The sequence below is a fragment of the Anopheles darlingi genome, chromosome 3, assembly GCF_943734745.1.
Source record: "Anopheles darlingi chromosome 3, idAnoDarlMG_H_01, whole genome shotgun sequence".
In the NCBI taxonomy this organism is placed as follows: Eukaryota; Metazoa; Arthropoda; class Insecta; order Diptera; family Culicidae; genus Anopheles; species Anopheles darlingi.
This window is the reverse complement of record NC_064875.1, coordinates 42,748,439-42,775,082: the sequence shown is the minus strand read 5'-3', so window position 1 is coordinate 42,775,082 and position 26,644 is coordinate 42,748,439. Positions and strand designations below refer to the sequence as shown.

Genomic DNA, 26,644 nt, shown 5'->3' with positions numbered 1-26,644 from the left:
TCGACTAGTGCGCAGTGTGGGGCGTATCGACTGCCCGACTGTAACGGCGATTCTGGATAGTTGGATCGATTTTGCCTTCTTCAGCAAAAGGCCGTTTTGGTGACACTTTCTTCGAATACCGTTGCACACCGGTTACCCGTTTAAGGAGAACGCCTTTCGAAAGTGCACTGGATGCAGCGGTCAATTGCAGCAGGAGCAACTTTGTAGGAATTCGCAGAACGGTTTACCGAGAAACCGGTGATGCGCGATGTTCGTGACCCGTTGCCACCGGTGGCGAACGTCGCAGAGAGCTAGTGTGATCGTTCAAAGTAGGATCACATAAATGGCTCTTTAAAATTCACTCAAGTCTCAAGAACTCCTTCTGCCCTTAATTAAAGCAATTTGTCCCAAAAAGTTGCTTATTAATTCTGACTCTACGATCTTCTCGTCACGACTCTTGTGTCCACCCAAACGGAAGGGGAACGAAAAGCAATCATTTACGCACGTGAGTCATACGGTATGGCCGCTCTCAAGTCCGGTTGTTATGGTGGCCAGACGAGTATTTTTTTGCGGCAAGCAATCGTCCCTCAGGACACGATCCGGTCGGACTAAAGGTAAAGATTTACCATCCTTGGCCACAAGTGGAAAGCAACGCGAAGATTGCTTGCTCTGCACATTCTCGCCACTCTCGCAGCAGCAGCAGCAGCCGTAGCAGGTTTCTTCTACCCTTCCATAGCTGGAGTCCGTTCCGCGATCGCCGCGGTTCAATGTCTCAAGGTGGAGTGTGGGGCGAAAAATAGGGGGGAACCCGAGAAAACAAAAACAAAACACATTCTACCGTGCGCGATCTGGGGGAACTGAGAATGAAACCAAACGGAATAAGAGAAAGAGGCAGAAAAACTTGATCTATAGGCGAGGGGCGTGCAGCGGGTGAAGGAATATGGAGCCCGGGGTGCGGAGTACAGTGCACAAAAACCGTCAATCAGTTGGATAAGTCTCGGGGATGAGTCTCTAGAGCCGGTAGTAGAGTTTCGTTTAAGGGGTTGTGGTTAATTCGGGCCAAAAAAGGCTCATTTTTTAAGATTTTTAGTGTAGAAACCATTCAACTTATTTTTTTTACTTATATTTCATTTTAAACTACTACTTTTCAAGAATATTTTGTCGTATTTTGAGAAAGGTTAGTTAAAAACTACGTTCTTAGCAGCATAGCAGCATAAATGTATTTTTTTCGGAGCACATCATGGCTTTCTGTTCTGGATCATCGAAAATATATAAATCACTATTCTTTTGATAGATTATAACTTTATCCAAGTAGCCTCATTGAGTTTTTGTTGAATTTGCAACTTTTCGATTTCTGATAGCTTTATAAAGTTAAAAAAGCGATGCTTTTCATAATTTTGGATTAGAAAACAAGTTTTGCATATTTTAAAGGAAAAGTATCCACAATTTACATTGAAAATTCGATGGGGCTGCCTGCCAAATAATGTACAGATTTCAATTTCAAATCGATCGGTCCAGTATATTTTATCTAAGATCGGCGCCAACTTTGAAAACGAAGAGTTTTGCTTAGATTTATCAAAAAATTTCACGCAATACTCTTGAAAGCTTAAGCATTCATGAAAAAATGTAAATATGAAAATAGTAAATATGAAAAAAAAAACTAAAAACCATATCCCCCTCCTAACACTACTGGCAACTAACTATCTTTCATTTCAATCCATTCAAAAATTCCTTCTCGCATTTCTCGACACTTTTCTAGCTAGTCGAGCTGCTGCTCGGCTGCTGATCGCGTATTTTATGAGCGTCCCGCAAGGGCCGTACACACTCGCCGCCGTACGGGCACACTTTATAAAGACGCTGCATCCCCGGACCGAGTGGGGGGGAGTGAGTCATGCAGCTTCTCAGACACAGATAAAATGTTTCCAGACGACAGCGGCGCACTACTCGGCGGAAACCCTTGTAATTGGGAGGTAACACGTTTTTCGCACGACATTCCACCTCGGCGGTACCCACACCGTCTGCTTCCTCCCCTGGTCAGAATTGGAGTATCATAATTAATTAGCCCCGGGGTCTATTGAATTGTTGTACATATATGGTTAATGCTGCTCCATTATGCATCGGCGGCACTCACTAGCTGGATGAGAAAGGAGGGGTCCCCCTCCTCCGGGATGCGCGATATCACGCCGGCATGTCTGCAGAACAAAAGCCTACATGTGTCCTTCCCATGTCCCCAAACAAAGGCGCTGGTGCACCGGACCCACTGATTGTCTCGTCGTCGATCTCTCTCTCGCTCCAGACGATCGCGCTGCAAGTGGTTTTAGCAAGGGGTTGCGAGGAGGCACCTCATGACCTTCGCACACGTACAGAGGTAGAGCGATATCATTTTGTTAAGTGGCTGTTGGGTGTCGCTGTTGTTCGGTGCAAGTGTTCCCCCCCACAGCTTCTGCCTGTCTGCCTCCTCTCTGCCTTGCTGCGCCTATATGCAAGGTGTCTCCGGCGTGTCAAGGCGATCGGGACCTCGGGTTTGTCCTCGCCATACTTCCGCGCACACCGCGTGAAAGGTCAATTCGGTATGGTAGCTTGCAGCTGTGCAGCCAGAGCTGTGCCCCGAAAGCCTTAAATTCCATGTATCGATCGATGGTCATTCGATCGAACTAGCTGGAATGTTGCAGGAGATATCGGCTCGGTGTACCACCAATCCTGCAAGCAACACTTGGGAATGCAACCAGAGATCGAAACGTTCCGGATTCCAGTCCCGATGCGAACCACTTGTGGCTCCCGTCCACCACTATATCCTTTATTTAGCGGAAATTGAAAATGGATTCAATATTGTCTTCAACGTTACGACCTCTTCATCTTCCACAAGTGATGGCGGCACACGATTGCCATACATATTGGATGGGTATAACCGTACATTTTGGAATATTAATTAAATGATTTAATTCCCGGCGTCCAAGTTTTTCAGATGCACTCCGCACTGGAGCACGAACCTCCCCGCTGGACTGGGAAGACGGAAGATGCACAGCGCCGGCCAACGGGGCTAACCGATATATGAATGCGCCGTTCATTCGCGAAATTGGTGCGATGGTGATGATGTCATGCATTATGCATGACACACACTACTGGCCATGGGGCCGGGAGTGGTCTGGCGGACAGGCTGGCGGAATAACAGTGCACCGTACCGCACGTCTTAGCTGCCTCGTTTCGCTTGGGCGCTTGGTCAGCTCGTGGTCCCGTCCACAATATTTCGCTTAAAAAGCGCTTCATAGTCCCGTCGTCGGCGTCGTAGACGTCGACGTCTTCGCTGTCGCTGTCGCGCCGACGCGGCACATCACATTTATCAATCAGTTTGAACAGGAAGATGGAAAAAGGGAAGATGGTATGGCCGATGTTCCGATATCGTACGGTGTGGTGCCCGGTGTCAGGGCAACACTGTGTCACCGATAAGCAGCTGGTTTCGATGCGCGGTCGGTACATCACCACCATGATTGACGAGATAAGGCAATTGATTAGAAGGCCGTTCCCGGGAACACCTTTGGTCTGGTTCCACGGGTCGATTGATAGCAAACAGTTTCCGAGTTCCCGTTCCCGAGAACAACAAGGTGTACATCGCATGACGTTTTTCAACCACTGGCGGCGATGGTGCATTAATTTGGGGGAAGGAGAGAAAGGGCTTCCCAACGCAAAACCATGTCACACCATGAAACATAGGCGGCTAGTCAACGATAACGGCCACGATAAGCGCCAGAACATCATCAAAAAGTAATAAAGACAGCCGCGGTGATGGCGGGACCTTGACGGAGTCGATCATGCGAATGCGAAGTTTGCGCTCTGCTTCTGTCTGCCTTGACCATCTTGCTGTTCCGTTTCCGGCTTGGGCTCCGGTTCTGCCATCATGCACGTTGAGCACCCTGAAGCTGTCTGGCGCAGATTCCGGTTAGTGCGCGCATCCGTATGCAAATAAGATAGCCTTGATTGGGTGGTATGACGTCACTCGTGGAACGCGGTAGAACTGGTTAGTGTAGCACGCGATCACCAAAAATTTGCGAACCATTTAGGTGATACTTCGGATGCTCCAATTGGCACTGCTATGCGTCTGCGAGAAACTGGGCCACCCCATGACACACACCAAGCGTTCTCAGTAGCTCCGAGCGAGCTACCACCGATGGGGGCATTGGGGCATTGTGACAAGATGAAACAGATGATCGCCCCCCCCCCCCCCCCCCTGTCCTCGGTAGTAGAACCCACTAATTAGCGATCACGATTAGCAAACGCGGCTCGCGCGGGAGCTAACGGTGGTGACAACATCGCCTGCTTTGTTGTCGGCACAAAATTTAAAAGAGCGATGGTGTCGTTTGTTTACTCCGAGCGCTGAGCGTGGAGTTCGCGGCTACCTAGCGCGAGGCGTGGTGCGAGAGTTTCGAGCATCCGACTCCAAAACGCGGTCATGCGAAACCATCCCCGGTCGCACCATTGCACCGTGTAATTGGATTTGCATCATCACGAACATCAGTATCATCTTCATCATAATCATCATCATCATCATCACAGTCGACTACCGTAGCAAGGGATTATTGTCGGCAGTAACCGGTCAACAGTAGGCTGTTGCTAGAACAATGCTTTATCTTATGACGAATGTCACTTTCGTTCTCGTTTCAGGTGGCGACGTTCGCTGATAAAACGGTTAACCGGTCTCTCGACTGTCTCGTTTTTGCTGAGCAAGAACCTGCTCACCCCAATGGAACTACCATCGCTTCCATCGTGTGGTCAAAAACCGACTTCAAACCGGTGATTATCTGCGTTCGTCATGACGTCATCCATCCCATCGGGAAGGCTATTGATCGTGCTCGTTCTCCGGGGAGATTCTTCACCGATGACCATGCCGGTGCCGGTGTTCTGTGACAAACGAAACCGGGCAGCACTCTGTTCACACGCGATCGCGCGGTCGCGCCATCTTTCCAGCCAGAGAAGTTCTGCTTCAGTGACCACTTGAAGACCGAGAATGGATGACGACGATGCGTGGAACAAACAACGAACCCCCGGGGCAACACGAAACCGACCGGTGATTTTGATCATCGTCATCGTCACAGAGAGCGGTTCGGTGTTTGGGATCTCATCGTCAGCTGCGCTGTGGAATGCGGTAGAATGTGTGTTTTGTGTCTGTTTTGTTGGCTCACCTTGTCCGAGAATTGATCCCGCGGTGTGCGCGAGATCGTGAGTGCGCCAAGGGACTTGGCCAGATCGTCGCCACTATGCGATAGGGTCAGCATGCTGGCACTTCTACAACAGGCACGCACGCACAAAAGCACTCACTCGAAGACCGTTTGGGTCAGGTTCACTGGCGCCCTCTTACTGACCTCCCGAAAAATGGCGGAATGTAAACGATCAACCGAGTACCGCGGGCTAACCGGTGGGGCCTAGCAAATGGAGGCTGGAAAGCCGTTAGATTAACGGTTATAGCAAGTGATCCGCGGAATCGACTACGGGCTGCACGGTCAAACTACTTCCGGTGGTTCAGTGTTCCGCTTGAACACCACGTGGACGTCACGGCGCTAGACTCGACGATGCTTGAATGAGTGCGCGAGCAATCGGCGCGAATTGTCACCTCCACCCCTCTCCTGTTCGATTGCAACAGACTACACTGCACTGGATTGAGCACACTGCTGTAGTTGGTGACCGGGAATCGTGTGGAATCGTGTGGCCGAAAAACACGGAGCACTAGCACGGAGCACCAACTCGTTTATGACCTCGCGTAACAATCGGCGCAAACGCAATGAGCTGGCCGTACGGAGCACGCAGCAGCACCAGCAGCAGTAAGGGATTGGCCGTTCGATCGATGCTGCGAGAGGTGGAGCAGTGGAGCGACTGTTGTGTTTTTTCTGGTGTACTCTAATGGACAAGATCCGTTCCGTTCCGTGGCCGGAGAGCTGAGTACTGAATGGAATCGCTCGGTCGGTGATCGGTCAGGAAGTGCCAAGGATATGTGAATGACGTGTGCTGCTTAAGGTACGCGTGACCGGTGGAAGCAAACGCACAAACAGTCGCAACAGATGGTCCAACCGTGGTGAAGACGATGATGACGACGACGACGACGACGACGGTAACAACGGGCGTAGTGTGACGCCAGAGAGAGGTCGAACACGAATGGGAGCGAACCGGCGGAACCGGCTACCGGTGGTGGTGCTGCCGTTGCTCCAAGCGCGACTCGAACCTGCTGCCATTGGGTGGCTCGCGCCACGACACGAAAAGCCTACGATCTAGAGCCTCGCCAGGGAGCCTCGACGATCTCGTCGGAGAGCCAACGCGCGGGCGCGCGCGCACGCTCGTCCGCCGATGCGTGTGAACCGGTTTACGGAGGGGAGCTGCGGCGAGGGCGGTGCGCAGGTGGATGGTGGTTCAAACAAATCTCCCATACCGGCGACGGCTGCGGGCATGCGGGCGTCAGAGAGAGCCACGGCCACGGAGAACGGAACGGAAACACCAGAAACCAGAGGCTGCAGATCATCTCTCCGTCCGTCGACGGCGCTCTCTCTTTCTCTCTCTCTCTCTCTTGCGCGCGCTCCTGGTGGCTTTGATGCTGGTGGCTCGATATTAATCCAATTGCGGAGGCCGTACGATCAACGGCTTTCGGCGATCTTCATACCCTAGAGTACGCGCAACCGGCACACATCTGGCCCTTTTCGTTGGCAGGTATGTTCGTCGTCGTAGAAAAATTAGGTTCATTCGATGCATGATTATGATTCCTTTGGAATTGCTTGTTTGGAACCATAAGAACTGAAATGAAAAGTCTAATTTCACTTTGGGATAACGGAATTGTTTAGAAGAATTGTCTATCCTTAGGAAGGGACATACGAAGTAAACATTCGTCATTGCGTAGCAAGTAGTTTGACGATCTCCCATGCCGCCAAGTTAAAGTCCTGATGGTAAAATTAGAAGAAGCCGACACGGAGCACTAGATCGTAAAAGATCCTCGAAACTGCTGGCCGTAGCATTCCAAGGATAAATGAATTGAAAAAATACAGAAAAATGATCACTGGAGGTGGATGAGTATCCCTCATTGATTATGAGTAAGAAGGACATCCAGTACATGTTCGGCCAGTAGATTTTAGTAATAACAATAGTAACAAAATTGATTATGGGTTCATGCGGCAGTATGAATGTCTTTTAAAAGAAAAAGTGCTGAGGTTTTTAACAGCAAACAGTACATTATTAACATAGGATCAGGATAACAAAACAGGGCATATTATTCAACTCTGCAAATAGAAGATTATTTTGAGGCGCTGCCCTTTTTTCCTAGAAATGTAAAAAAAACATTCCTGGGGAAAAGACACTGTAAGCTAACTTAACTAGTTATCTTTTTTGTTACACTTTTAAAACATTAGTCATTGATTTCCAGAATGTCGAACCTTTTACGAAACTTGTGCAAACTTATTTGGCCAATCTAAGTCAAGTTGACAATGATAAAGCGATGCGAGTAATAGCTCATCATACATGAAAATGTAAATCTCACAGAAATTTATCCTAAATCAACGTTTTTAAAGTCGGTACCCGTATTATGAAAACTATTGAATCGATGCTTTTAACAAGTTTTGTTCATTATTATGCAAGTACCCTTGGACAGTCATCTCTTTTCAGTATATTGATTTTACAAATTAAATGAGCCAAAGTTCACTTACAAAGGGTTCAGTCCTAAGTGCATTTATCAGAGATGTCCATGAAAAATGCGGTCACAATAGCTGCATTTTTAAATATTTTTGTTCAAATGACATTATTTAAAAGTGTTTTTACGTTTGCAGAGCCGATATTGGGAGGATTTTGTTAACAATTTTGTGCGGCACTGATTGAACTAAAGCTTCCACGAACAGCCAAGCGAGCGGCTTGGTTTTAAAAATCTGGCGCCTAAAGAAAAAAAACCGAAACGTGTTTTTCTTGGAAAATTTGCGCAAAAACTCAACAACATCGTGCAACAGCAGAGTGCAAACATCGATTGTCGCGAACTTCAAGAAAAACCAAAAAAGTAACCGAAAAGATTGCACCGGAATTCAAATTTCAAAGAAATTCACCACGTCTTCTGAGTTCACCACCGAGTGTGGTGAATTTCTTTGATATTTGAATTACGGTGTAACCTTTTCGGTTATTTTTTTACTGTCTCATGAAATTATCCATAAATTGAAGGACTATAGAGCATTGATTGGTAGGAAAATAGCACACGCGTGATAACAATTATTTTGAAAAATTAATAAATTACAATAATATTTTTTGCGGTATTCCTAAATTTCACATTTCACTCAGCGGTTATACTTAGCATCCTAACCTAGTCAATCTGCTTTAATGTTAGTTTATTAGGGCCCTGGTGACTTATCACTTATTTTATTGCTCTGAAATGGTAAGTTGCCAGTGTGATTCTTGTACTATCCTCATTTTTATGTTCGATCATTCACTTGCTAGAGTTATCATCAGAATTACCCGAGAATTAGATTATCATTTTTACCTTATTTTTGTGCTAGTACAGGTGATTTACCTTATTTTGAGCTAGTACACTCTTTTCATATTGCAGCTCTTTTTGTTAAATGTTATCTTGGTCTTAATAAGTCGATCCTTAAATTTTTAGTTGCGGTAATGCAAATTATCAGCTGAACAACGCACGCACTGAGTTCCAAACCTATGAAGTGACGATTGCTGAACTCGTTTTATCGATAATACTTATAAGTGTGAGGAATCGTTTCTAATAAGAAGAATAGCATCATCTAACTTTTCAAATGTTTGTTCTTTTGTAAGCTTGGGATTGAATAGGAAGAAACAACGTTTAATTCCACCAGCCATGGGGACGGTGTCAATTGGCCAGTTTTAGATTATTTAACAAACGGTTTAAAAGTTCCAAAATTAATAGTGCGTTTGTGGAATTACCATGACTGCTGTTGTTTGCCTAAAAATAATTAATAAACGATAGGAGAACGGAGATAATCACATTGCTCGTTATCGGGAGGAAATGTACACATGTTTTGTTAAAAGGCTACCGCATTTTGTAAATAATATCAGCAGAATGAGCATATGATGGACACCCGGCACTCAATAAAGGGTGTATAAATTGCATTATTAATCATAAGTAATTTAATAATTTTGGCGGCATTACTGTGTCATTACTCGTATTGCACGTATCTTATTAAAAATACTTATAAGAAGCTAATATGTCATTTCTTTCTAATTTGGAAGCAGACAAATTAGCAAGCAGACCAGAGGGTCCAGATTTTGTCTTTTTAAAACAGTGAAATATTTACCCCTCTACCGGCTGCAGCCTTAAAGATAAGAAATATTTACGTAACGCTCTGGATGACTTATAATAGAGCGAAATCATTTTTATCGCCAGCAACCTTCACGTGCATTCCCGGCGTATGTCTATCAGCACTTAGCAATACGAAGGCATCTTTATCTAAAGTTACATAGAACCCACGTTTGTCCAACTGATATGATTCCAATTAAACAAAGGTGCGTCAGCAATCCTCGTGCATCATCCCTCCCGGCGAAAGGTATAAAAACTGGGCTAGGTTTTCTTTATCGAGTTTCCAGAACATTCCACACCGCCGGCCGGATTACCGATACCCGGGGGATGCCGGGCAAATCCTTACCCACGTGTAACCTCATGTGCCTAGCTTATCGAGTGCGCGACCTACGGGAAAATGATTTCTTATCACAGAGTTGTGTGTGTTGCGTTTGTAAATTGCTCATTTCGCATAAAATATGCTATATAATTGTTTAAATTTTGCAAACAAAAACCCTAACAAAACAGGTCGATCAGTCCGAGCGTCGATCGCTTTCACGCACACACATTAATGGATCGTCTTCATCATCATCATCATCATCATCTTTCAGTAACAGAAACAGCTGATGGCCTCCGGAGATACCCAAGGCCGGTCTCAACGTGGAATTAGGTTAAAGAAAACTGACCTTTTGCAGGGTGTACAAAATTCTTTTCCGAGCAGGAAACACGCCAGGATCGAGTGTCGATGAGTAACACCCGTCTGCCAGCCGGAATGATAAGAACAAAGTTCGTGAAAAGCAATCGATCCATGATGAATGATGGAATATCTTCATGCGTTCTTCGGTGCGGAAGGGTTACAAAAAATTTTCTGGCAATGTGTGCGTAGGAAGTCCGAGCTGCATGCACAACGTACAAGGCAACCCAAATGATATTCGCATCCAGATTAATGGTTCCACGGTATCACAGGCTTCTTCTCTAATCTTTTCTAAAACTATGTAGTCTCCAAGGAAACACTTCAGTGACGAAATGTGCAGCTCAGGTCGCCTCTAGCTTGCTGGACCATGAAATAGTAGCATGCTTGTTTCATCTATTGGTTGTTGCCACAGTGGCGGAACGTTCGTAACGATTCGCTCCCGTTGTGCCGCACAGCAGAGTGGGGGGTGGTATCGCTTTTTTCTTACTTCTAGCTCGCGTGCGTGCGGAGGATTTTCTTACTCGTGTTTGAATCGTTAACGGTGAAGGTTCTTTCGTTTCCGCTGCTACTGGCTGAGCTCGCTATCGCAAACCCACGAAACTCCACGCTGCTACGACGTGCCCGATTCGGAAGGTAAATATACGCTGCTTGCTCTGAATTGACGGTGAGAAATTGAGCTTTCTTCGCAGGTTAGTAGTAGTAGTCAGTGCATTACTAGTAGGCTAGCCGTGGTGTACGCGTGAATCCGTTTTTCGGCCGTGCCTTCGTTTACTTGGATTGTTTCCATTTTTTTCCTTCCCTTGTTCGTGTCACTGCATCACGGCCGTGCCGAGTAGTAAGTTCTCCAAAAATCGTTCCCCGTTTGCCGGTGCGCACCGCTTACTACGCATTTTTGGAAGGGGTAGAGCCGATTCCTAGCTACACGCCGGAGTGGCAAGTGCCGTCGTTAATCGATGCGTTTTTTTTTTAGTCGATGCGTGTGTGTTTGTGTGCCCGAGGCCGCGTTGGTGTGTGATTGCGTGGAGTGGAAAGACCAACTGATATCTAGGGAAAGTAGAAGTGAAAGATCGACGCGAGTGTGTGACAAATTGGCCCCATACACAAGAATGAACACTTCCGATGCCGATGTTTGAGTCATTGCTTCTGTAATCCGGTGTCTATTTTCGGCTACTAATTACCCGTTGGTGTTAATGCTGTTCCCATTACACGTTCTTCGAAATAAAATGACGAACTGACAAAACTGAAAAAAACACCGACCGGCCTTTTTGTTGGCAGCCAGCTTATACTTTGCAGCGCACACCACCTTTGACCTCAGAGAACTCGTCGAGCACATGGCCGGTACAGCAGCAGTCTTTCCGAGTCGTCCTTCTTCATCGCTATATACTTTAAGACATGTGGTTAGGTTGCTCCCATAGTGCACTCGGCACTATCTACTGGGGAGTGTGTTGCTGTTGCTGCTGTTGTTGGTGGTGCTATCATCATGCTTCCATAATGCTCTTATCTCCCACCGTCTGACTGTGTAGTGCCCTGAGCGTCATTCTCCTGGCAATCGCGTAGGTTTAACCTAGAAAACTCACTCCCAACTAATCGATTCCCCCCCCGCCTTTTCCCCCCTCAAAAGTTTGCATTCAATGAGGAACACCATTCCTTTCCCCTTTGTCGTTCTTCTGATCAGCTGTTTCGAACCCAGAATCGATTAGCAAGGAGGCGTGAAAGAGAAGGATGAGTAAAGTTTATAATAACAAACGGAGAAAGGAAAGAGAAGCAAGTATGCCTTCTCTCGCTAGGGACGCTCTTATCAGCTGTTCAAACAGACGAGGCGAGAGACAAACGATCACCGCCGAGGGGGTCGTCCCGGTCTCGTCCGGGGTGAAGAAAAGAGGGTGTGAGGAAGCGTATCAAAGTATATTCTGTATTTTTAGCACGATCGCTTTTGTTGCATCGGCGGCGATCGTTGAATTGTGCACAACGCAATTAATGCAAAAGAAACAAAAGACTTGGAGACGTTAACGTTTTTTGTCTTTTCCTATGATTGCTTTGATTAATTCAAATATTCTTCAACAATGTCATGATTGTTTCTTTGGATTAGTAACATCATAAACGGCGAACACTATCAACTGAGGTACGTCCTTTTTAACATGCAATTAAGTATTGATTTTATGAATTTATTGGCTGATTAAACATTAACATACATTAAGAATCTAAGTGTTCGATAAATGATCGATTAAAGAAATGTCATTGAAGTTTTATAATGCTCCAATGAAGAAAAAAACGTGCGTCCTTTGAAGCATGGCTAAAAAGCACGGCGGATGGATTTTTTTCCCTCGATTCCGTTTCTACAAAGCCCTGACTGTTCGAGGCAACACGGATAGATATCTTTCCAATGGCGTCTGGGGCGAAGCAGTGTGCACAGATTAAAGCACGATGGAAAATTCCGCTCGACCATTAACGATACACTCGAACGGTCCCTCCTTGGGGAGGGCGAGAGACTCCAACCATATGATGCGGTCAACCACTCTGTATGCTGCTCAGCTAGCGCGCTGGACCGATGATCGGAGCTGCTGCTACCTGCATGCTGAACCCGTTCTTCTGCTTCCATGTTTCCGTGCTTCGCTCAGGGGTCCCTTGCTACACTGGGGGGTGGGGAACACTGCCAAAGGTGGTGCCCTGAACGTACGTCGTAAAGCTTCTCTTTTTCTGTTCCCGGACTGGGATCTTGAGGGTCTCCCTAGTCTCATCGCAAGATCGTTTGCTTTACAGCTTCACAATTGCAAAGCGATCTGCAGTGTAGGTGACATTTGCAGTGACCTTGCTAGTGCAAATGGCTTCCAGAAGGTGTCTGTCAACGCTGTTGTTTAAACGATGAAATGTTTGTTTGCTGTAGCTTTCAAGCGAATCGATCGTCCCGACAATTGAGCCAGGAATGTAAATGGCGATCGGCATGTGTGCATGCAAACATTGTCAACCATAAGGTTTTAATGAATTCGTCACACAAAGGCGTCATCTTAATTGAAATGAATTGGATCCAATGCCGGTCCGTCACTGGAGCATGGGCCCGTTAATTGGTGAGTCTTTTGATTGGGACGATAAAAAAGAAAAAAAAACGGCAACAAAATGCCTCCTTTATTGATGACGTAACCTTGCCATACTTTTAATCATAAATATTGTGACACGAAGCGTTAAAATATGCAAATATTTCTTGACCTAGCGAGGGCGCCCGTGCAGTTCGCGTGAATTGTGAAATCAAACAGCAATACAGCGCGTAGCACCGCACACAATGGCGTTATGCTGATAGTACAGCGCTCGGTACAGATGTCATAGCTCCCGCTCATTATTAGTAACTCTTTGCCGTCGGGTTGTCAGGTTCTTATCGCTACCCCCCTTGCTTGCTTGTTATTACGGTGAGCTCGTAACGTCAGCAAGCTGTCATCTGCGTAGACTCTAGCCTACTAGAAGGCTCATCGGTCACACAACAGTAATCACGTTCACCATTTCTCAAAGTAGCCGTTGGTTTCTCCCTGGTACTAGTCGAACCCCCCCGGGGGGGCCACTTCCTGAATGTGACCGTTCTGTGCCGGTTGTTGCATAATGAAATTTGAGTTCTTACGTTGGGCCCTCCCTCCGTCCCTCCGGCCGTCATTCCCACCATTAATCACGTTAGTGGTGTGTGGCAGCTTTTTTGGCTTCATTTTCGTGCACGACTTTATGCAATAGCAACGAGCTCCAATTCCTTTTCGCTCTCGCATCAAGAGCCAAGCTTGAGTGGTTGAGAGGCACGATTCGTCAAGCAGCAGCAGCAGCAGCAGCAGCAGCACGACGATGATATCTCTATGTATCACAGATCAGTGAATTGCTGGTTTGTGTGTGGGGTTTGTGCAAAAAATCAAAACCTGTTCTACGACAGAGAGAAGAAGCAAAAAAAACGGAAATAAACTTGTCTGGCGCCACGGTCTCTGAGACGCCAGTCCAGTAGTCGGCTCCATCGATTGATGAATACGGCGGCAGCAGATATACGCCGCTGCTTATCGGAGCATAACACTTTGCTGCGTTGTTAGGGGCTTTGCCAAAACCAAGAACCAAATCTTGGTTGGCTTATATGGAGCGGTTAGAACCGACTGCCGGTCGGTGGGTGGTTTTTGCGCAAAAAATTAGCAACATTCGGTACCGGATCTCTGACGCGCGTCGACTAGTAGTCATTGTGTTCTCGGGTGACGAGGGGGGGGGGGGGTAAGTTCGCTCCTTTCCGAATGAAACAGCAAAAACCCAACGAACCGAAGGTCGAAGACAGTGGTTCACCTCTATCTAGTTACTCTATCTGCTACGTTGACCTTGTGCAATCATGTGCTGTCCGCGGTGTCGCTAATCTAAAACGGATGGGCCCTAATCTCTAACGGCACGGGTTGCCGGCTTTTCGGCCGGCCATTATCATTATCAAAAAGTTGCTGCGAAATACCGTCCATGGCTCATCACTTGGATTGTTGGTATGCGAGATCTGCCCCTCGCATACTGTCCCGGGAGGGACGGGAAAAAGAAGATTCACGTGGCCGGACGATGGCTATGACCGTTTGATGGTCAGCAGCTCTTTGAAAAGTTCGCCAGAGGCCAGCAGTGGGGTTCATGTTGTTGCCCATTTGTTGTCTGTAGCAGATTGCCGCATAAGTGCAAATCATGGAATTGTCTAATCATTCATTCCACCTAGATCGGTCACATAATCGAATCGAAAGGCCTTCGAACAATTAAGTGTCGATCACACCGGACGCCTCCGGTGAACCTCCCCAACAATAATTCTTATCGCCGAATTTGGTGCGTATTGCGAAGTATTGTCGTACCTTCTTCCATTCCTATATTAGCGCGCGCGACCGCACACACGCTTTACGTTTGTTTTTCGAGCCGGCACACGTCATACATGTCGCGGTTATCTCGAAGGGTATTGCAAATATATTGCACCAATTTCGCAGAATTACTCCCTCGAAGCGAAGGACCAGGACCAAATTAGTCCGTCACTCGGCCCCCGTGAGGGTATTAGCTCACCGCAAGAGTGCAATCTAAGCACCGGTTATGGGTTATTTAGTTCAGCCTTTGAGCTGCCGAGGTGAGCATGGTTACAGTGGTGCACATCAGCAGCAGCAGCACAGGTTCCCAGCACGCAAGGCACGCAACGGTCAGTCGTATGTGTTTATGCAAAATTTAATTTCTCTCCGACTCATCGACCTTCACCTGTGTGGACGCACCTGCATTAACATAACGCCATGGTGGTAAAAGTAAGCGAAGAAAGGAGTCACCCAGAAACACACTCCCTTGGACCACACGCAACGCATGCCGCAAAGATCCGGAAATGGGCCACACAGGAGACTGGAGCTTTCTTTGACCTATTAATGTAAGGACACCCTAAAGAAAGAAATCCACTTTCCAGGATTTCTGTAGTGCGCTCTAGCTTCAGTTTCGCAGCGCAGTAAAGGTGTACAATCATAGGAAAGCAATCCGCAGCAATTGAGTTGCCAGGCAACAGTAGACACACTCATTGGGCACGTCGCATTGACCACACAGGCCAATTTAAAATCATTTTAGATGATTTTGAACCATTTGAATGGTAGTTGAAACTGTCGAGGTAGCCATGATCGTTGCCGGGCGCCTCGTACCTCGAGGGAGATTGCGTGCTGCAGCGTTCACTGCGTTCGTGCTGATACCCGGTTGGAAGTGAATGGCGCTTACGCATGCTAATTTGGAGACGATTTCCGCCGTCATTGCAACGTTGCAACACGCTGCCAGAACCTACCGGTTCTGTACCACCGGCAGTGTACCGGTGTACTTTCAACGCTCCGGTCATATAGTCGATTCCAGGGTGAACGAGGTTTGGTGCTTTGCAGCGGCGTACTCTATGCGGATAGGGTTCAGTGTGAACGTCACACTCGTAATCACCAGCACCAGCGTGCGCCGTCCGCGACTGGTGTGCGTCAGTGATTCCGACGTCCGACGCACGCCCGATCTGTGTGAACTGTGGCCGTAAATAGAAGGTGAAGAAACTCATCTCACAAGTTCTTAAGCGGGTCTGGGGACGCATGATTCTTACGTACACGCTAGCGCTCTGGGGGCCATTCATTGCTCTTGCACTGACCTCGGGCGGAATCGGGTGGAATGCTTTAATCGAAATGCTGAGCAAACACGATGCCGTTGTGTAGACGACAGACCTAGCGTGATTGTCATGCGCAAGACAAGATGCGCGGTTGAGGGGTCGATCTTTTGGAGTGAGAGCAAATCTGGAGCGAACCGGAACGATCCGAACCGGAACGATCCAAATGTTGGACCAGCATTGGTCAGTTGAATCTGGTACTCCGGCTACTCCGGCCAATTGGTGTGTTGTGACAGGTACAATTGTGTCTGTCGCTTCCAACAAATGATGAGCAATTTGCTTCTTCTGAGCGGACTCTGCGTATCGTAAAATGCCGACAATGATATGGAAGAGCAAATGTCTCTCAAGTGGCCCAAGTGGCTCTTAGGTACCGTGCCGGGTGGGGGTTTACCGTGCAAATTAGCATTAGCGCGGTTTACGTTTATGATAAGCCTTAAATGGATTTGCCCTAAAGCTAAGTTTCTACCTCTCACCAGGGGCAGACGTACCTTCCTAATGCCTTCCACTTTACAGTTTTGCAAAGTTTTATGACGTTTGGTCATCATTTGGTCTAAAGCCGCGACACGGCATCGAGCGCGGGGCATCGTTTAGTATACCCGACCCCCAATGACCGTGAAACAGATGGCATCGAGCGTGTACATTGCACCGGACTGCACGTTGCACAGATGAGTTGCAGTATCGGTGGCAGGCCGCAAGCGAGGAGTGGACGTTTGTGGGTCGTCGTAATGTGGTTTCAAGCAATAAACAACATCGAACATGATGGGCACCAGTAGCGGTGTCATACGAGACCGCAGCAACGACAGTGGCGAACGTGAGTTCTTGACAAATCTTGTCTTTGTTTCGCCAGCGGAACCGACTGACCGACAGACCGATCGGTATGGTCATTGATTTATCGTCAACCACAGCCCGGATTTTACGGAACGCTGCATGGCTGGATGGAGTGTTTTTGTTGGACGACAGTCGGTAGTCATTTGGCCTTAATTTACGCCTTTTAAATACGTAGAGTGTATCCGGGAGGTGAAAGGTGATAAGATAAGCCCGTGTCTGGCAAGCTAATTCGGGTTCGTCTAGTGTATTGATTGGTTTTAAAAGGGGAGCTAAGATATTCATTTTTTTTAAATTCACATTTATTTTATACATTTTTTCATGAATATTTGCACTTTGAAGCGTAATGTGTGAAATGTTTTGACAAAATTAACAAAGATTAATCGAAGCAAAATTAACAAAGATATTGAGTTTTGAAAAATGGCGCCTCATTCATTCATTTAAGGCATTATTCTACTTTGAAGCGGTTTTCTCAAACCCTATGTTTGTAAAATCGGTGTGGAGCATAGCATAAAAATTATTGGACCAATCAATTTCAACACTTAATACACTATTTGCCAGGTAGTACCGTCGAGTTTTCATCAAAATTATTAATACTTGTATAACAAAACAACATGTAAAACTTGTTTTTTGAGGCAAAATCGTAAAAAGCATCACTTGTACATCTTCAGAAAGCTATCAAAAATCGAAAAATTGAAAACATAATATGAAATGTCGGTCCAAAAAATATAAATTGAATGGTTTCTTCATTAAAAAATCATCAAAAATGAGCCTTTTTAAGCCCCGAACAAAGGTAATGGTCCCTAATAGGAACCGAATCATCCCCAATGGGGTAGCATCGTCATTGGACACACCTTCACTTCGGGCTGTGTCAAGCAACCCGCGGGGTCCCACGATTGGTCGGGCGGGATTGTTTGCCGAAACGGGATTCAGCCAGTTTCCTGCCGTCTTCCGGCCCGGGCCCGGGATCATTCATAGATTAAGACGATGTGATCTACGGCCAGTGACAGGGCAATGATAGAGAGGGCTCACTCCATTCCGCTCACTGTCACTTGGAATCATGGCGGCCGTCAGCAGCAGTTGACTCAGAGTCGTTGTCTGAACCTGCACGCCTACCCCCATCCCTGGAGGAACAATGATAAGGTCCGCAGCGCCGTGGCTCGTTAGTACACGGGTCGCGTCTCCCGAGTCGCAGAACGCTATCAGCAGCGCGGTGATGGTTGGATGCAGAGACTAGTGGGTACTAGCAGGTTTCCCACGCGGATTGCAGAAGTCAGTTGCTCATCGTACGCGGTACGATGCGCAGTCCGGAACAGTAACCGGTGCGAGCGCTCTTGGCGCCGGTGAAGCACTCCTTGGCCCAGGCCACCAGTTCTAAGTTGGTGTTGTTGTGGTTGAAGAGACTTGTTTTTTCGTGAAAATTTTATGGACAGTGTCAGTCAGTGAAGGTTATGGCCAGCCATGGCCATCGGTGGTTCCTATCTGCGTGATAAAGCGTCAGTACCTGTTGTAGGTAAACCTGTGTTTATCGCATTTCATCGAAACTCCCCCAAAAGGTGCTTTAAAGGGGGGGAAGGTTGTACTCTGAGCGTCGTTTTATCTTGTCGCTGCAGCTAATCTGTGGTGCAGCTGGAGGTAGAAAAGAAGGATTATAGGTACGAGAATACAAGAACATGGAGACGTAAAAATAACGACGCACTGTTATCACTGCTACTGGCTGTTTGCAATTCTGATGCTATGTTGTTGAACTGCTACACTGTATATTCTCTACATGCTTCTCAACTTCAAGCATAATATGCTATTATGCTTCTCAACTTCAAGCATAATATGGATTATCGTATTCGTATGCAAATGTGCGCCTGTTCGCCATTACCGCTCACTGACCCAACCAACTGGCCCATTAAGTCTATTTCCAACAGACGCGCTGGCGGTCAAAACAAGGAGACCTTCTCCTAGTGGAGAGAGAGAGAGAGCGCGCGCGCACGCGAAAGAAACCTTTGTACTATAAATACCGGCGACGCGATTTTTGGGGTCGATTTCATGTCCACTCTTCCACTTTTCGCTTCTGACGCCAACAAGACGCCATCGCCAGTGACATTACTGCACCGCACGGCGTCATCTCAGACCGTCGTCTGTACTACTACCCCCCTTCGCTCCGATTTCCGAGCGTGCTTCCGCTTCCTCGGTGACAGTCTGTGATTGTCCTTGAAGCAGGCTAAAGACGTGACGTCAAGACACCGGCAGCCACTGGCCTGCGTACACTGGATCGATCCGACGCAAAGAAGATTTCCGAATTACGCGATTACTGTCTGTCGCGCAAACCATCGTTCCGGATCCCATTACTTATCAACACTGTCGTTGAAGGTTTGATTATAGGTCAACGATTTTTGGGAATAATGGCCATTGGTGTGGCGTCGACGTGGCGAGGAAGACATCGCGCCTGGAAGAAAAAGATCGCTCTCAATTCAATAATGAGGATCGTCCTTCGCTGCTGCAGACATTTCGCTGGCCTCACGCACGCTGGCGCCGGAAGGCCATTTGGGTCTAATTTGGGGCATTTTTTGAGATGCTGAAGAATGTATTAATAATCTCCAAGCCGTAGACGGTATTTATCAGCGTTAAGATCGGTTCTAAATTTATCATTCGGTGAGGTGGCCAGCTGGTGCCACTGGTGGCGCAAGTACGCCAATCGGTCGCCCTAGAATGCTATTCTGGCCAAAAGATTTTGTTTTGCTTCTTCTGGTAGCTGCTGTAGCGTTTCTTAGCTCACTAATCATACGTTCAATCTATTTCTGTGTTTTGCAGATTACCTACTCCTGCTGCTAACCTTTTTAGGGAGCTCATTCGCTGATCTGCGCGCGCGCGTACCACGTGACGTCACACGACGTCGTCTGTGCGATTTTCGTTTTCGCAAATTTTACACCCTCGAAGAACCGCGATCACCGCGATCGGTGTAGTGTGTTACAGTGCTTGGGCAGGTGTTAGCTACAACGAACGGTCTGTTGATCGCCCAGTTCACTAATTCGCATCCGGTAAAGAGATCCAGCGCTGTGTAATCGACGAAGAAAGGAAGGTGAAGGTGAACTCTGTTGTGCCACGACGAAACGAAAATAGTTCATCACCGTGCGAGAGACCAATAGGGTCGGAACATTAACGCCAATCTCAGGTTCTCTCTCAGGCTCTTAAGCTGGTCCTTAAGTTCGCCTTAGTAGCAAGATGTGGTTGAATTCCGCGGATGCTGCAGAAGCCTGACACCCTTACAGCGTAAGGCACCGAGTGTACAAGAAACCGCTGCCCAGAGCAGCTATCCCGTGTGCGTGCGTGCATTAGTCAGTGAATTGATCGAAGATCGCACCGAACGAAGTGCGAAACAGGACGCGTGTGGTGTGAAGCGCCACCGGAGTAGCCACCACAACCATTTCGACCAGACGGTTTCTGGGGTTTTAATGAGAGCCATCCCGGGCTTGTTATCAGTGAGGAACGCGGGCCAATTGGAGCCACTTATGCATCGTATCCGGAAAACCACCGTAACCACCGCCACCGAATCAGCCAGCCACTGTCTCCGCTATCTGCCAAAGGATCCCCGGCTTAGATCGATAGGACGAAGGAAGGGATCGAAGCGGTTAGCCGCCTGTATCATCACCAACACCAGTACCACCACCACCACCATCGTCACCATCGCCACCATCGCCACCATCGCCACCAGTATCATCAATAATAGTGTTACGAGTAGTAGACGTAGTAATAGTGAGAAGCGGACCATTACAAGTAGTGATTGTTGCCGGGAGGTGTAAGATCGGAAACAGTTCAGAACACCACCGAGAGGAAAGCGAAAGCGTGACAGAAACAGTACAGAGAATCCCTGGATGGTCCTGGCACCAACCCCGCCAATTGACGCCAATCGAAAGCGACAAACCATCAACAACCGAAGGACCGATAACAACAGCGATCGAGAATGGTGCTCGAGATACGCGTCACCGATCCGTCGGAGAAGGTTCTGCTCGAGCAGGATCTCGAAGCGATGGCAGATCGCCAGAACAACAACACACCAGAACGCCCGGCACGGAACGGTGTTTCGCCGGATCGTCCCTCGTACGGACGCATCGGCCGTGAGGAGCTGGAAGCGATCAAAACCAATCTGCTGAGCACGAACGAAGTCACGTTCGGTAGTATCGCGTTCGAACCGAGCCATGAATCGCTATCGCCGACACGTGGCAACTATGGCAAAAACCTAAGCATGGCCCAGCTACAGGTCGAATCGGGCCACTCCGGTGATCGGACCGGACGTAGGCGACTCATCTCGGAGGTTTCGATGAACGATTCGATCGTCTCGTCGTACCAGGAGCCGGAAAAGAAGAAACTACCGAAAATACCGGACGGCGGGTATGGGTGGGTGATCGTGTTTTCCTCCTTCATGATCTCGCTCATCATGGACGGTGTTTCGTTCTCGTTCGGCTTGATCTACACCGAGCTGTTGGATTACTTTGGTGAATCGAAATCGAAAACGGCCTGGATCGGATCGCTGTTTATTGCCGTACCGCTGCTATCGGGACCGATCATGTCGAATCTGGTCGATCGGTACGGGTGCCGTAAGATGACGATGCTGGGTGGTACGATCGGTGGGATTGGCTTTGTGCTTGCCTCGTACGCTCAGTCGATCGAGCAGCTGTACCTGACGTTCGGTATACTGGCCGGAGTAGGCCTGGGCGTTGGCTACGTGACGGTGGTGGTCAGTGTGGCCTTCTGGTTCGATAAGCGGCGTACCTTTGCGACGGGCATTGGCGCTTCCGGTACGGGAATCGGTACGTTCGTGTACGCTCCGCTCTGCCAGTGGTTAATCAATGAGTTTGGATGGCGCGGAGCAACGCTCGTGTTGGCCGGTACGCTGTTTAACATCGTGGCGATGGGTGCTTTGATGCGTGATCCCGATTGGATGATTGAGGAAAGTCGACTCGAGAGTCGTGCCCAGAGCATCCAGACGTTCTCGAACTCGAGCGTGTGCCTGGACGAGATTAAGAAGCTGATCGAGACGGGCATTCCGAAGGAACGGGTACTGGATACGCTCGTGACGAACGTGAATACGGAGGCGAACCAGGTGATTCCACCACCGGAAGAATCGACGCTTACTAAACGATACCAGAGCGAAGTGACGTTGCCGACGTTCTACAACGAGCAGGAACATCATGGCCATCGGGGTGGCATTCCGATGCTGACGGTGGAAGGTGAAGCGGTGGGAATGGGCGGTTATGGCCAGCGTGGTAGCCATCGATCGCTGCGCCATAGTATCCTTACGAAGGAAGCATTCAAACGGGGTTCGGTTCCGGGCAAGTTGGCTGGAACGGCGGCCCGATTGGCCAGCTCGGAAACGCTGAATTCGTACGAGAAGCTAACGGATGATGAGGACGATCATACGGTGAAGGATGGCGTTAGTTTGGGAATTCGGGCATCGCTGAAAACACTTAGCGTGGCCTCGCTCGAGGATGGGTATCTTAGTGCGAAGCGACAGCAAGAGTTGCACGTTAAAGCTGGCGGTAGTACCTGGTCACTGGATGAGGCTGCCCTGTCCGCTTCGCTCGTATTGCCATCCTCCTTCGGAGGTGCTAATGCGGGTGCTGCCGGTGCTGCTGCTGATGCCGTTGGTGGTGTCGGTGGTGGTGAGGTGGTGAGTCGAGGCGAAAAGTCGCGCAGTTACCGTGGCAACTCGCTCGATGTGGTGTACGAGAATGAAATCTTCAATCCCAACGTCGACACCAACCTGACGCTGGTCGTACCGAAGCAGAAGCAGCTTGTGCGTGCGACACCAGCGGCGAGGAATGGGGGGCTTAAGCGACAACCGCTCGGACGGCAGCACTCGATGCGGTACTCGAACTTCTACAAGGATATGCGGATACACCGGAACTCGATCCACTACCGGGGTGCGCTACTCAATACGCACCGCTACCGATTGAAGGCTTCCTCGTGTCCGAACATCTACCGCAACTCGATGACCACAATCGCCAAGGAGCATGATGAGGTAAGTGGAATTGTGGCGGCGTGAAACGACGGTTTTGTTGTTGTTTAGAGTATCGCACGCTGCCGGTGCTAATGAGCGTGTCACGAACAGCGCCGCTAAGCTAAGCGGTCAAGATCAATATTCGCATCGCGTTAGCGTCTGTTGCGATGGCGACCAATCGGTGAATCAGACGCTACTTGGATGTCGTTGTGACGCAGGGTGACAGGGTGTGAAATCGTGTTCTCGCATAGCGCATCAAGATGATCAATTACGGGCACACAAAATAAGAGAAAACTGCATCTTGCTAATGGCCCCCGCCTGCTCGGGATGGAGGCGCATGGTACACAATAATTGAGATTTTTTTTCATTTCTTCCCGCTTCTCTAGCCATGGTACGGAAGTTTCATCGATACGCTGAAATCGATTTTCGATTTTTCCCTGTTCTTCGAGTTCCGGTTCGGTATGCTGTCCGTCTCGACCTTGCTGCTGTTCGTGTGGTAAGTGGAGTCCGGAGGAGGCCATTTAAACCAGAAGCCTAGATGCTAATATCCTTGCTTGTCCTGTTTCTTTTCCCAGGTACATCATTCCCTACTTCTACATCCCGGAGTACGTGGTGAAGCATGGTTACACCGAGGAGGATAGCGCGAACCTTATCTCGCTGATCGGCATCACCAACACGATCGGTATGGTTGGGCTCGGTTGGCTCGGCGATCGACCGTGGGTCGATGTGTGTAAATCCTACGCCGTATGTCTGGCACGTAAGTAATAGCGACATTCAACACCTATACACTCGTGCTTTTGGATGGACGGAGATTAATCGGACAATTCTTTCCTTTCCCGGTTCCCTGTTTAGTTTGTGGCGCTTCGATCTTCTGTATGCCCTGGGTCATCAATAGCCACGTCGCGATGGGTGCAATGTGCGTCACCTTCGGTATTACCTTCGCCAGTACCTTCTCCTTCACGCCCATTATCATGGTGCGGCTGGTGAGTTTGGATGATTTCACCGTCGCGTATGGTTTGATTCTGCTGGTGCAGGGTATTGGCAGTCTCGTCGGTCCACCGATTGCCGGATTTCTGTACGATGTGACCGGTCGGTGGGATGATTCGTTCTATGCGGCCGGTTTCTTCATCTTTCTGTCCGGTGTCTGCGCCTGGATCATCGGTCCGCTGAATGCGGACGCCAGCGATGCGGACGAAGCGGAAGCGGAAAAGGAAAGTGAAGCGCTTAGCTCAACCGTGACGGCGTAAGCGGTGGCACGTGGCCACCGTGTATGTTCGCATACGTTCGCTCTTGGCGTTGCCTTAAGTACTTATGTAATGAGAGTGTTCGTAGAAAGGAAAAGTGAGAACAGGCAACGAGCACCGATCGGCACAATGATCGTGCAACGAAACGAGCGACTCTGTGATCTGTCGAGTTGCCGGGCTGGTAAGCGTATTTCGAGCGGTAAGCGGACGCTCGGCGAACTTATGCTATACTCTGCGATGGATGTCCTCTTCTCGATCGGTGTTTCGACAGTTGAGTTGACCAACGCGACGAGTGCGTTGGTGCTTTCGCTCTCCCCTTTTATACTACGAACTACCTCAGACGCAAACATGATAACCCTGTTCTTTTTTACTATGCGATTTTGGAGCAATTACAGAAGCATTAGGTGTAGCGTACGGTTTAAGGTATTTAGAGGAATGTAGGTTATACTAAACTCATGCAACGCAATAGCAATTCGCATTCGAACCGACACCCCGTTGGCCTTCATATAGAATCAGTGTGATCTACGACTGCTACTGCTACTACTATAGGTGCACAACAGCTGGCGCGGGAGCAATCCATTCGGCAGTCGTACCGAGTGGACATATTACGGAGATGAGTAGAGTGAACGCCTTATTATGCACCCTAGAAGCACGGCTAGGAGATTATTGATAGCGTAAATCAGAACGCACCACCAGATTGTTAAAGCTACATCTCCCAGAACGGAGCGCGAACGTCACTTCCACTACCAGCGCAGTGCCTGTGATAGTATCGATCGCAAAGCTTGAGCGAACAGCCAGCGACTACCGTGTGATACTTCTTCCAATATGATTTCAATGTTTGCTTTGTATTTTTTCCTCTGTCGAAGATGTTGAGTCGGTAGAACAATAGTTTAGGAAAATTAGTTACAGCGTCCATGTGGCGCCTGCTTTTGGTGGACAAAAGGAATTTATTAACCCCATTGGCTGAGTGGCCATGTTATAAAGCATTGAAGTATTTGCCAGAGAAGTTCGGCGTAGCTTTTGTGCGGTAGCAGGAGGACGAGTAGTAGGCTAGATGCACGTTTCTCTGTCACGATTTTTTAAATCATCGCTTACTGTTAAACAAATATTTACTCTAGAATAAAGCATCTCTTTTTGTGGTTTAGAATGATTCTCTCTTTGCTTTTTGATGTGATATCCAAAGAAACACGACAGTAACAGTTGGCGGCGGTCCGATTCAGTTCCAGTTGTCTTTTATTATTTCAGTATATTATCTATACCATACATAATTATGCTTCAGAAGATGATGCCGCCAGCCAGGCAGAGTATAGTACCTCCACATACACCCGTTACAGACACCTTGCTCTTAGGGTAGTGCCCTTGCTTCCTCCTGGCACCGTGTGTTCCCGACATGTTTCTCCATTTGCAACGTTCCCTTTCTACGTCTTTCGCTTTGACTCCTTCGAATAACTCTGCATTACCATGCATTTGTGGTTTGTAGGTTTAAAGTGTCGTTTAGTTTAGCAAATCGAAGCAAACGAGGAGGGTGAAGAGGATTAAACGCTAGGAACCGCTAATTATTGCAGGCGTGGCAAATGTGCAAAACCGAAAGAAAAGGCTGACAAGCTTCGTTCTCGCGGTATCTGTGATGTTCGAACGGCTTCGAGAACAATACTGACGAGAGTGGCCGGCAGTTTGTTTGATTAAAATGTGTGTATGTGTGTGTTTATCAAATTAGTACAGTTTTCTAGGGTGGAGTAACTGAAATAGTTTTTGGATATCGACGCTAGAAAGCCCACCTTGCCTGAATCACACATTTGCATTCTTCGCACGAGTGCCACCCTTTCCTTTAACTGAGATAAGAGCTAGTTTAGCTGGCTTAATTAATATTAGTTGCATTAATATTTGTTCTACTCTTCTAACCCTGTGCGGTGAAGGGCAGGGAAAATGGTGAGTAGAATAAAATCGTTATAGGATATATTCGATAACTCCTCTAAAATGGGATTGCTAGAGCCTGCCGTTAATGGCCGTTTCATGTTGTTATTCTTGCGCCCGTGTACCTTGCAAGCTCTACTCGAAAACAATTCACTGGAAGAACGCTACGAAACGAGTAACGCGTGAGGGAGGGTAACTCATGGCGATCGTGGTTTGCACCGCAGCCTATGGTTCTGCCTAAGGATAATTGAGGATGTTATCCGTTTAACGAGCTCGTCCCGTTACTTAATGACTCTGAAGATAAACAGTTTACGAACGATGCAACGCTCTGTTTGCCACTGTTACTGCACACCACACGACCTTCAGTCAATTAGGAGAGGCTCTTCTGCTGCTCCAACTACTCCTGGAAGCAACGTTTCCTCGTATCATATCGACAACACGAGTGGTTTACAGTGACGATTAATTATTCCGGATCAGGAGATTTGGTTTATTTTCGTTCCGCTTTTACCCTTTATTTTTAATGTTTCTTATTATCCCTTTCCATACACAACACTCGCTGGTGCGAGTTTGTCCCGATCACAAGATTGGAATTTGTTTTTGGGTTTTT

At 48.0% G+C, this 26,644-nt stretch overlaps 3 protein-coding genes across 7 annotated transcripts in view; 1 reads left to right on the top strand and 2 right to left on the bottom strand.

Moving 5' to 3' along the window:
• LOC125957196 (four and a half LIM domains protein 2) overlaps positions 1-5,761 on the bottom strand; it is an 88,759-nt gene extending 82,998 nt beyond the window's left edge. The window contains exon 1 of the mRNA XM_049689716.1: positions 5,157-5,761. Coding sequence (XP_049545673.1) covers positions 5,157-5,249 — 93 coding nt within the window. The 5' untranslated portion in view covers positions 5,250-5,761. The remainder of the gene's footprint in view (positions 1-5,156) is intronic.
• Positions 5,762-10,343: 4,582 nt separating this feature from the next.
• Positions 10,344-25,273, top strand: LOC125957205 (uncharacterized). Of its 5 annotated transcripts, none has more exons than XM_049689733.1 (5): positions 10,344-10,565; positions 19,693-22,900; positions 23,266-23,375; positions 23,455-23,636; positions 23,732-25,273. In XM_049689733.1, exons 2-5 carry the CDS (start codon positions 20,843-20,845, stop codon positions 24,124-24,126), a joined length of 2,745 nt encoding a protein of 914 aa, XP_049545690.1. In that variant the 5' UTR covers positions 10,344-10,565; positions 19,693-20,842; the 3' UTR covers positions 24,127-25,273. The 5 variants fall into 5 exon arrangements, with proteins under 5 accessions (XP_049545690.1, XP_049545692.1, XP_049545694.1 ...); XM_049689735.1 differs by having other exon boundaries at positions 10,344-10,621; XM_049689737.1 differs by lacking the exon at positions 10,344-10,565 and adding an exon at positions 15,328-15,946.
• Positions 25,274-26,617: 1,344 nt separating this feature from the next.
• LOC125957236 (ras-related protein Rab-2A) overlaps positions 26,618-26,644 on the bottom strand; it is a 3,764-nt gene continuing 3,737 nt past the window's right edge. Inside the window, exon 4 of the mRNA XM_049689797.1 lies at positions 26,618-26,644. This exon is cut by the window's right edge and continues 912 nt beyond it. The gene's annotated coding sequence lies outside the window, so the exon portion shown is untranslated.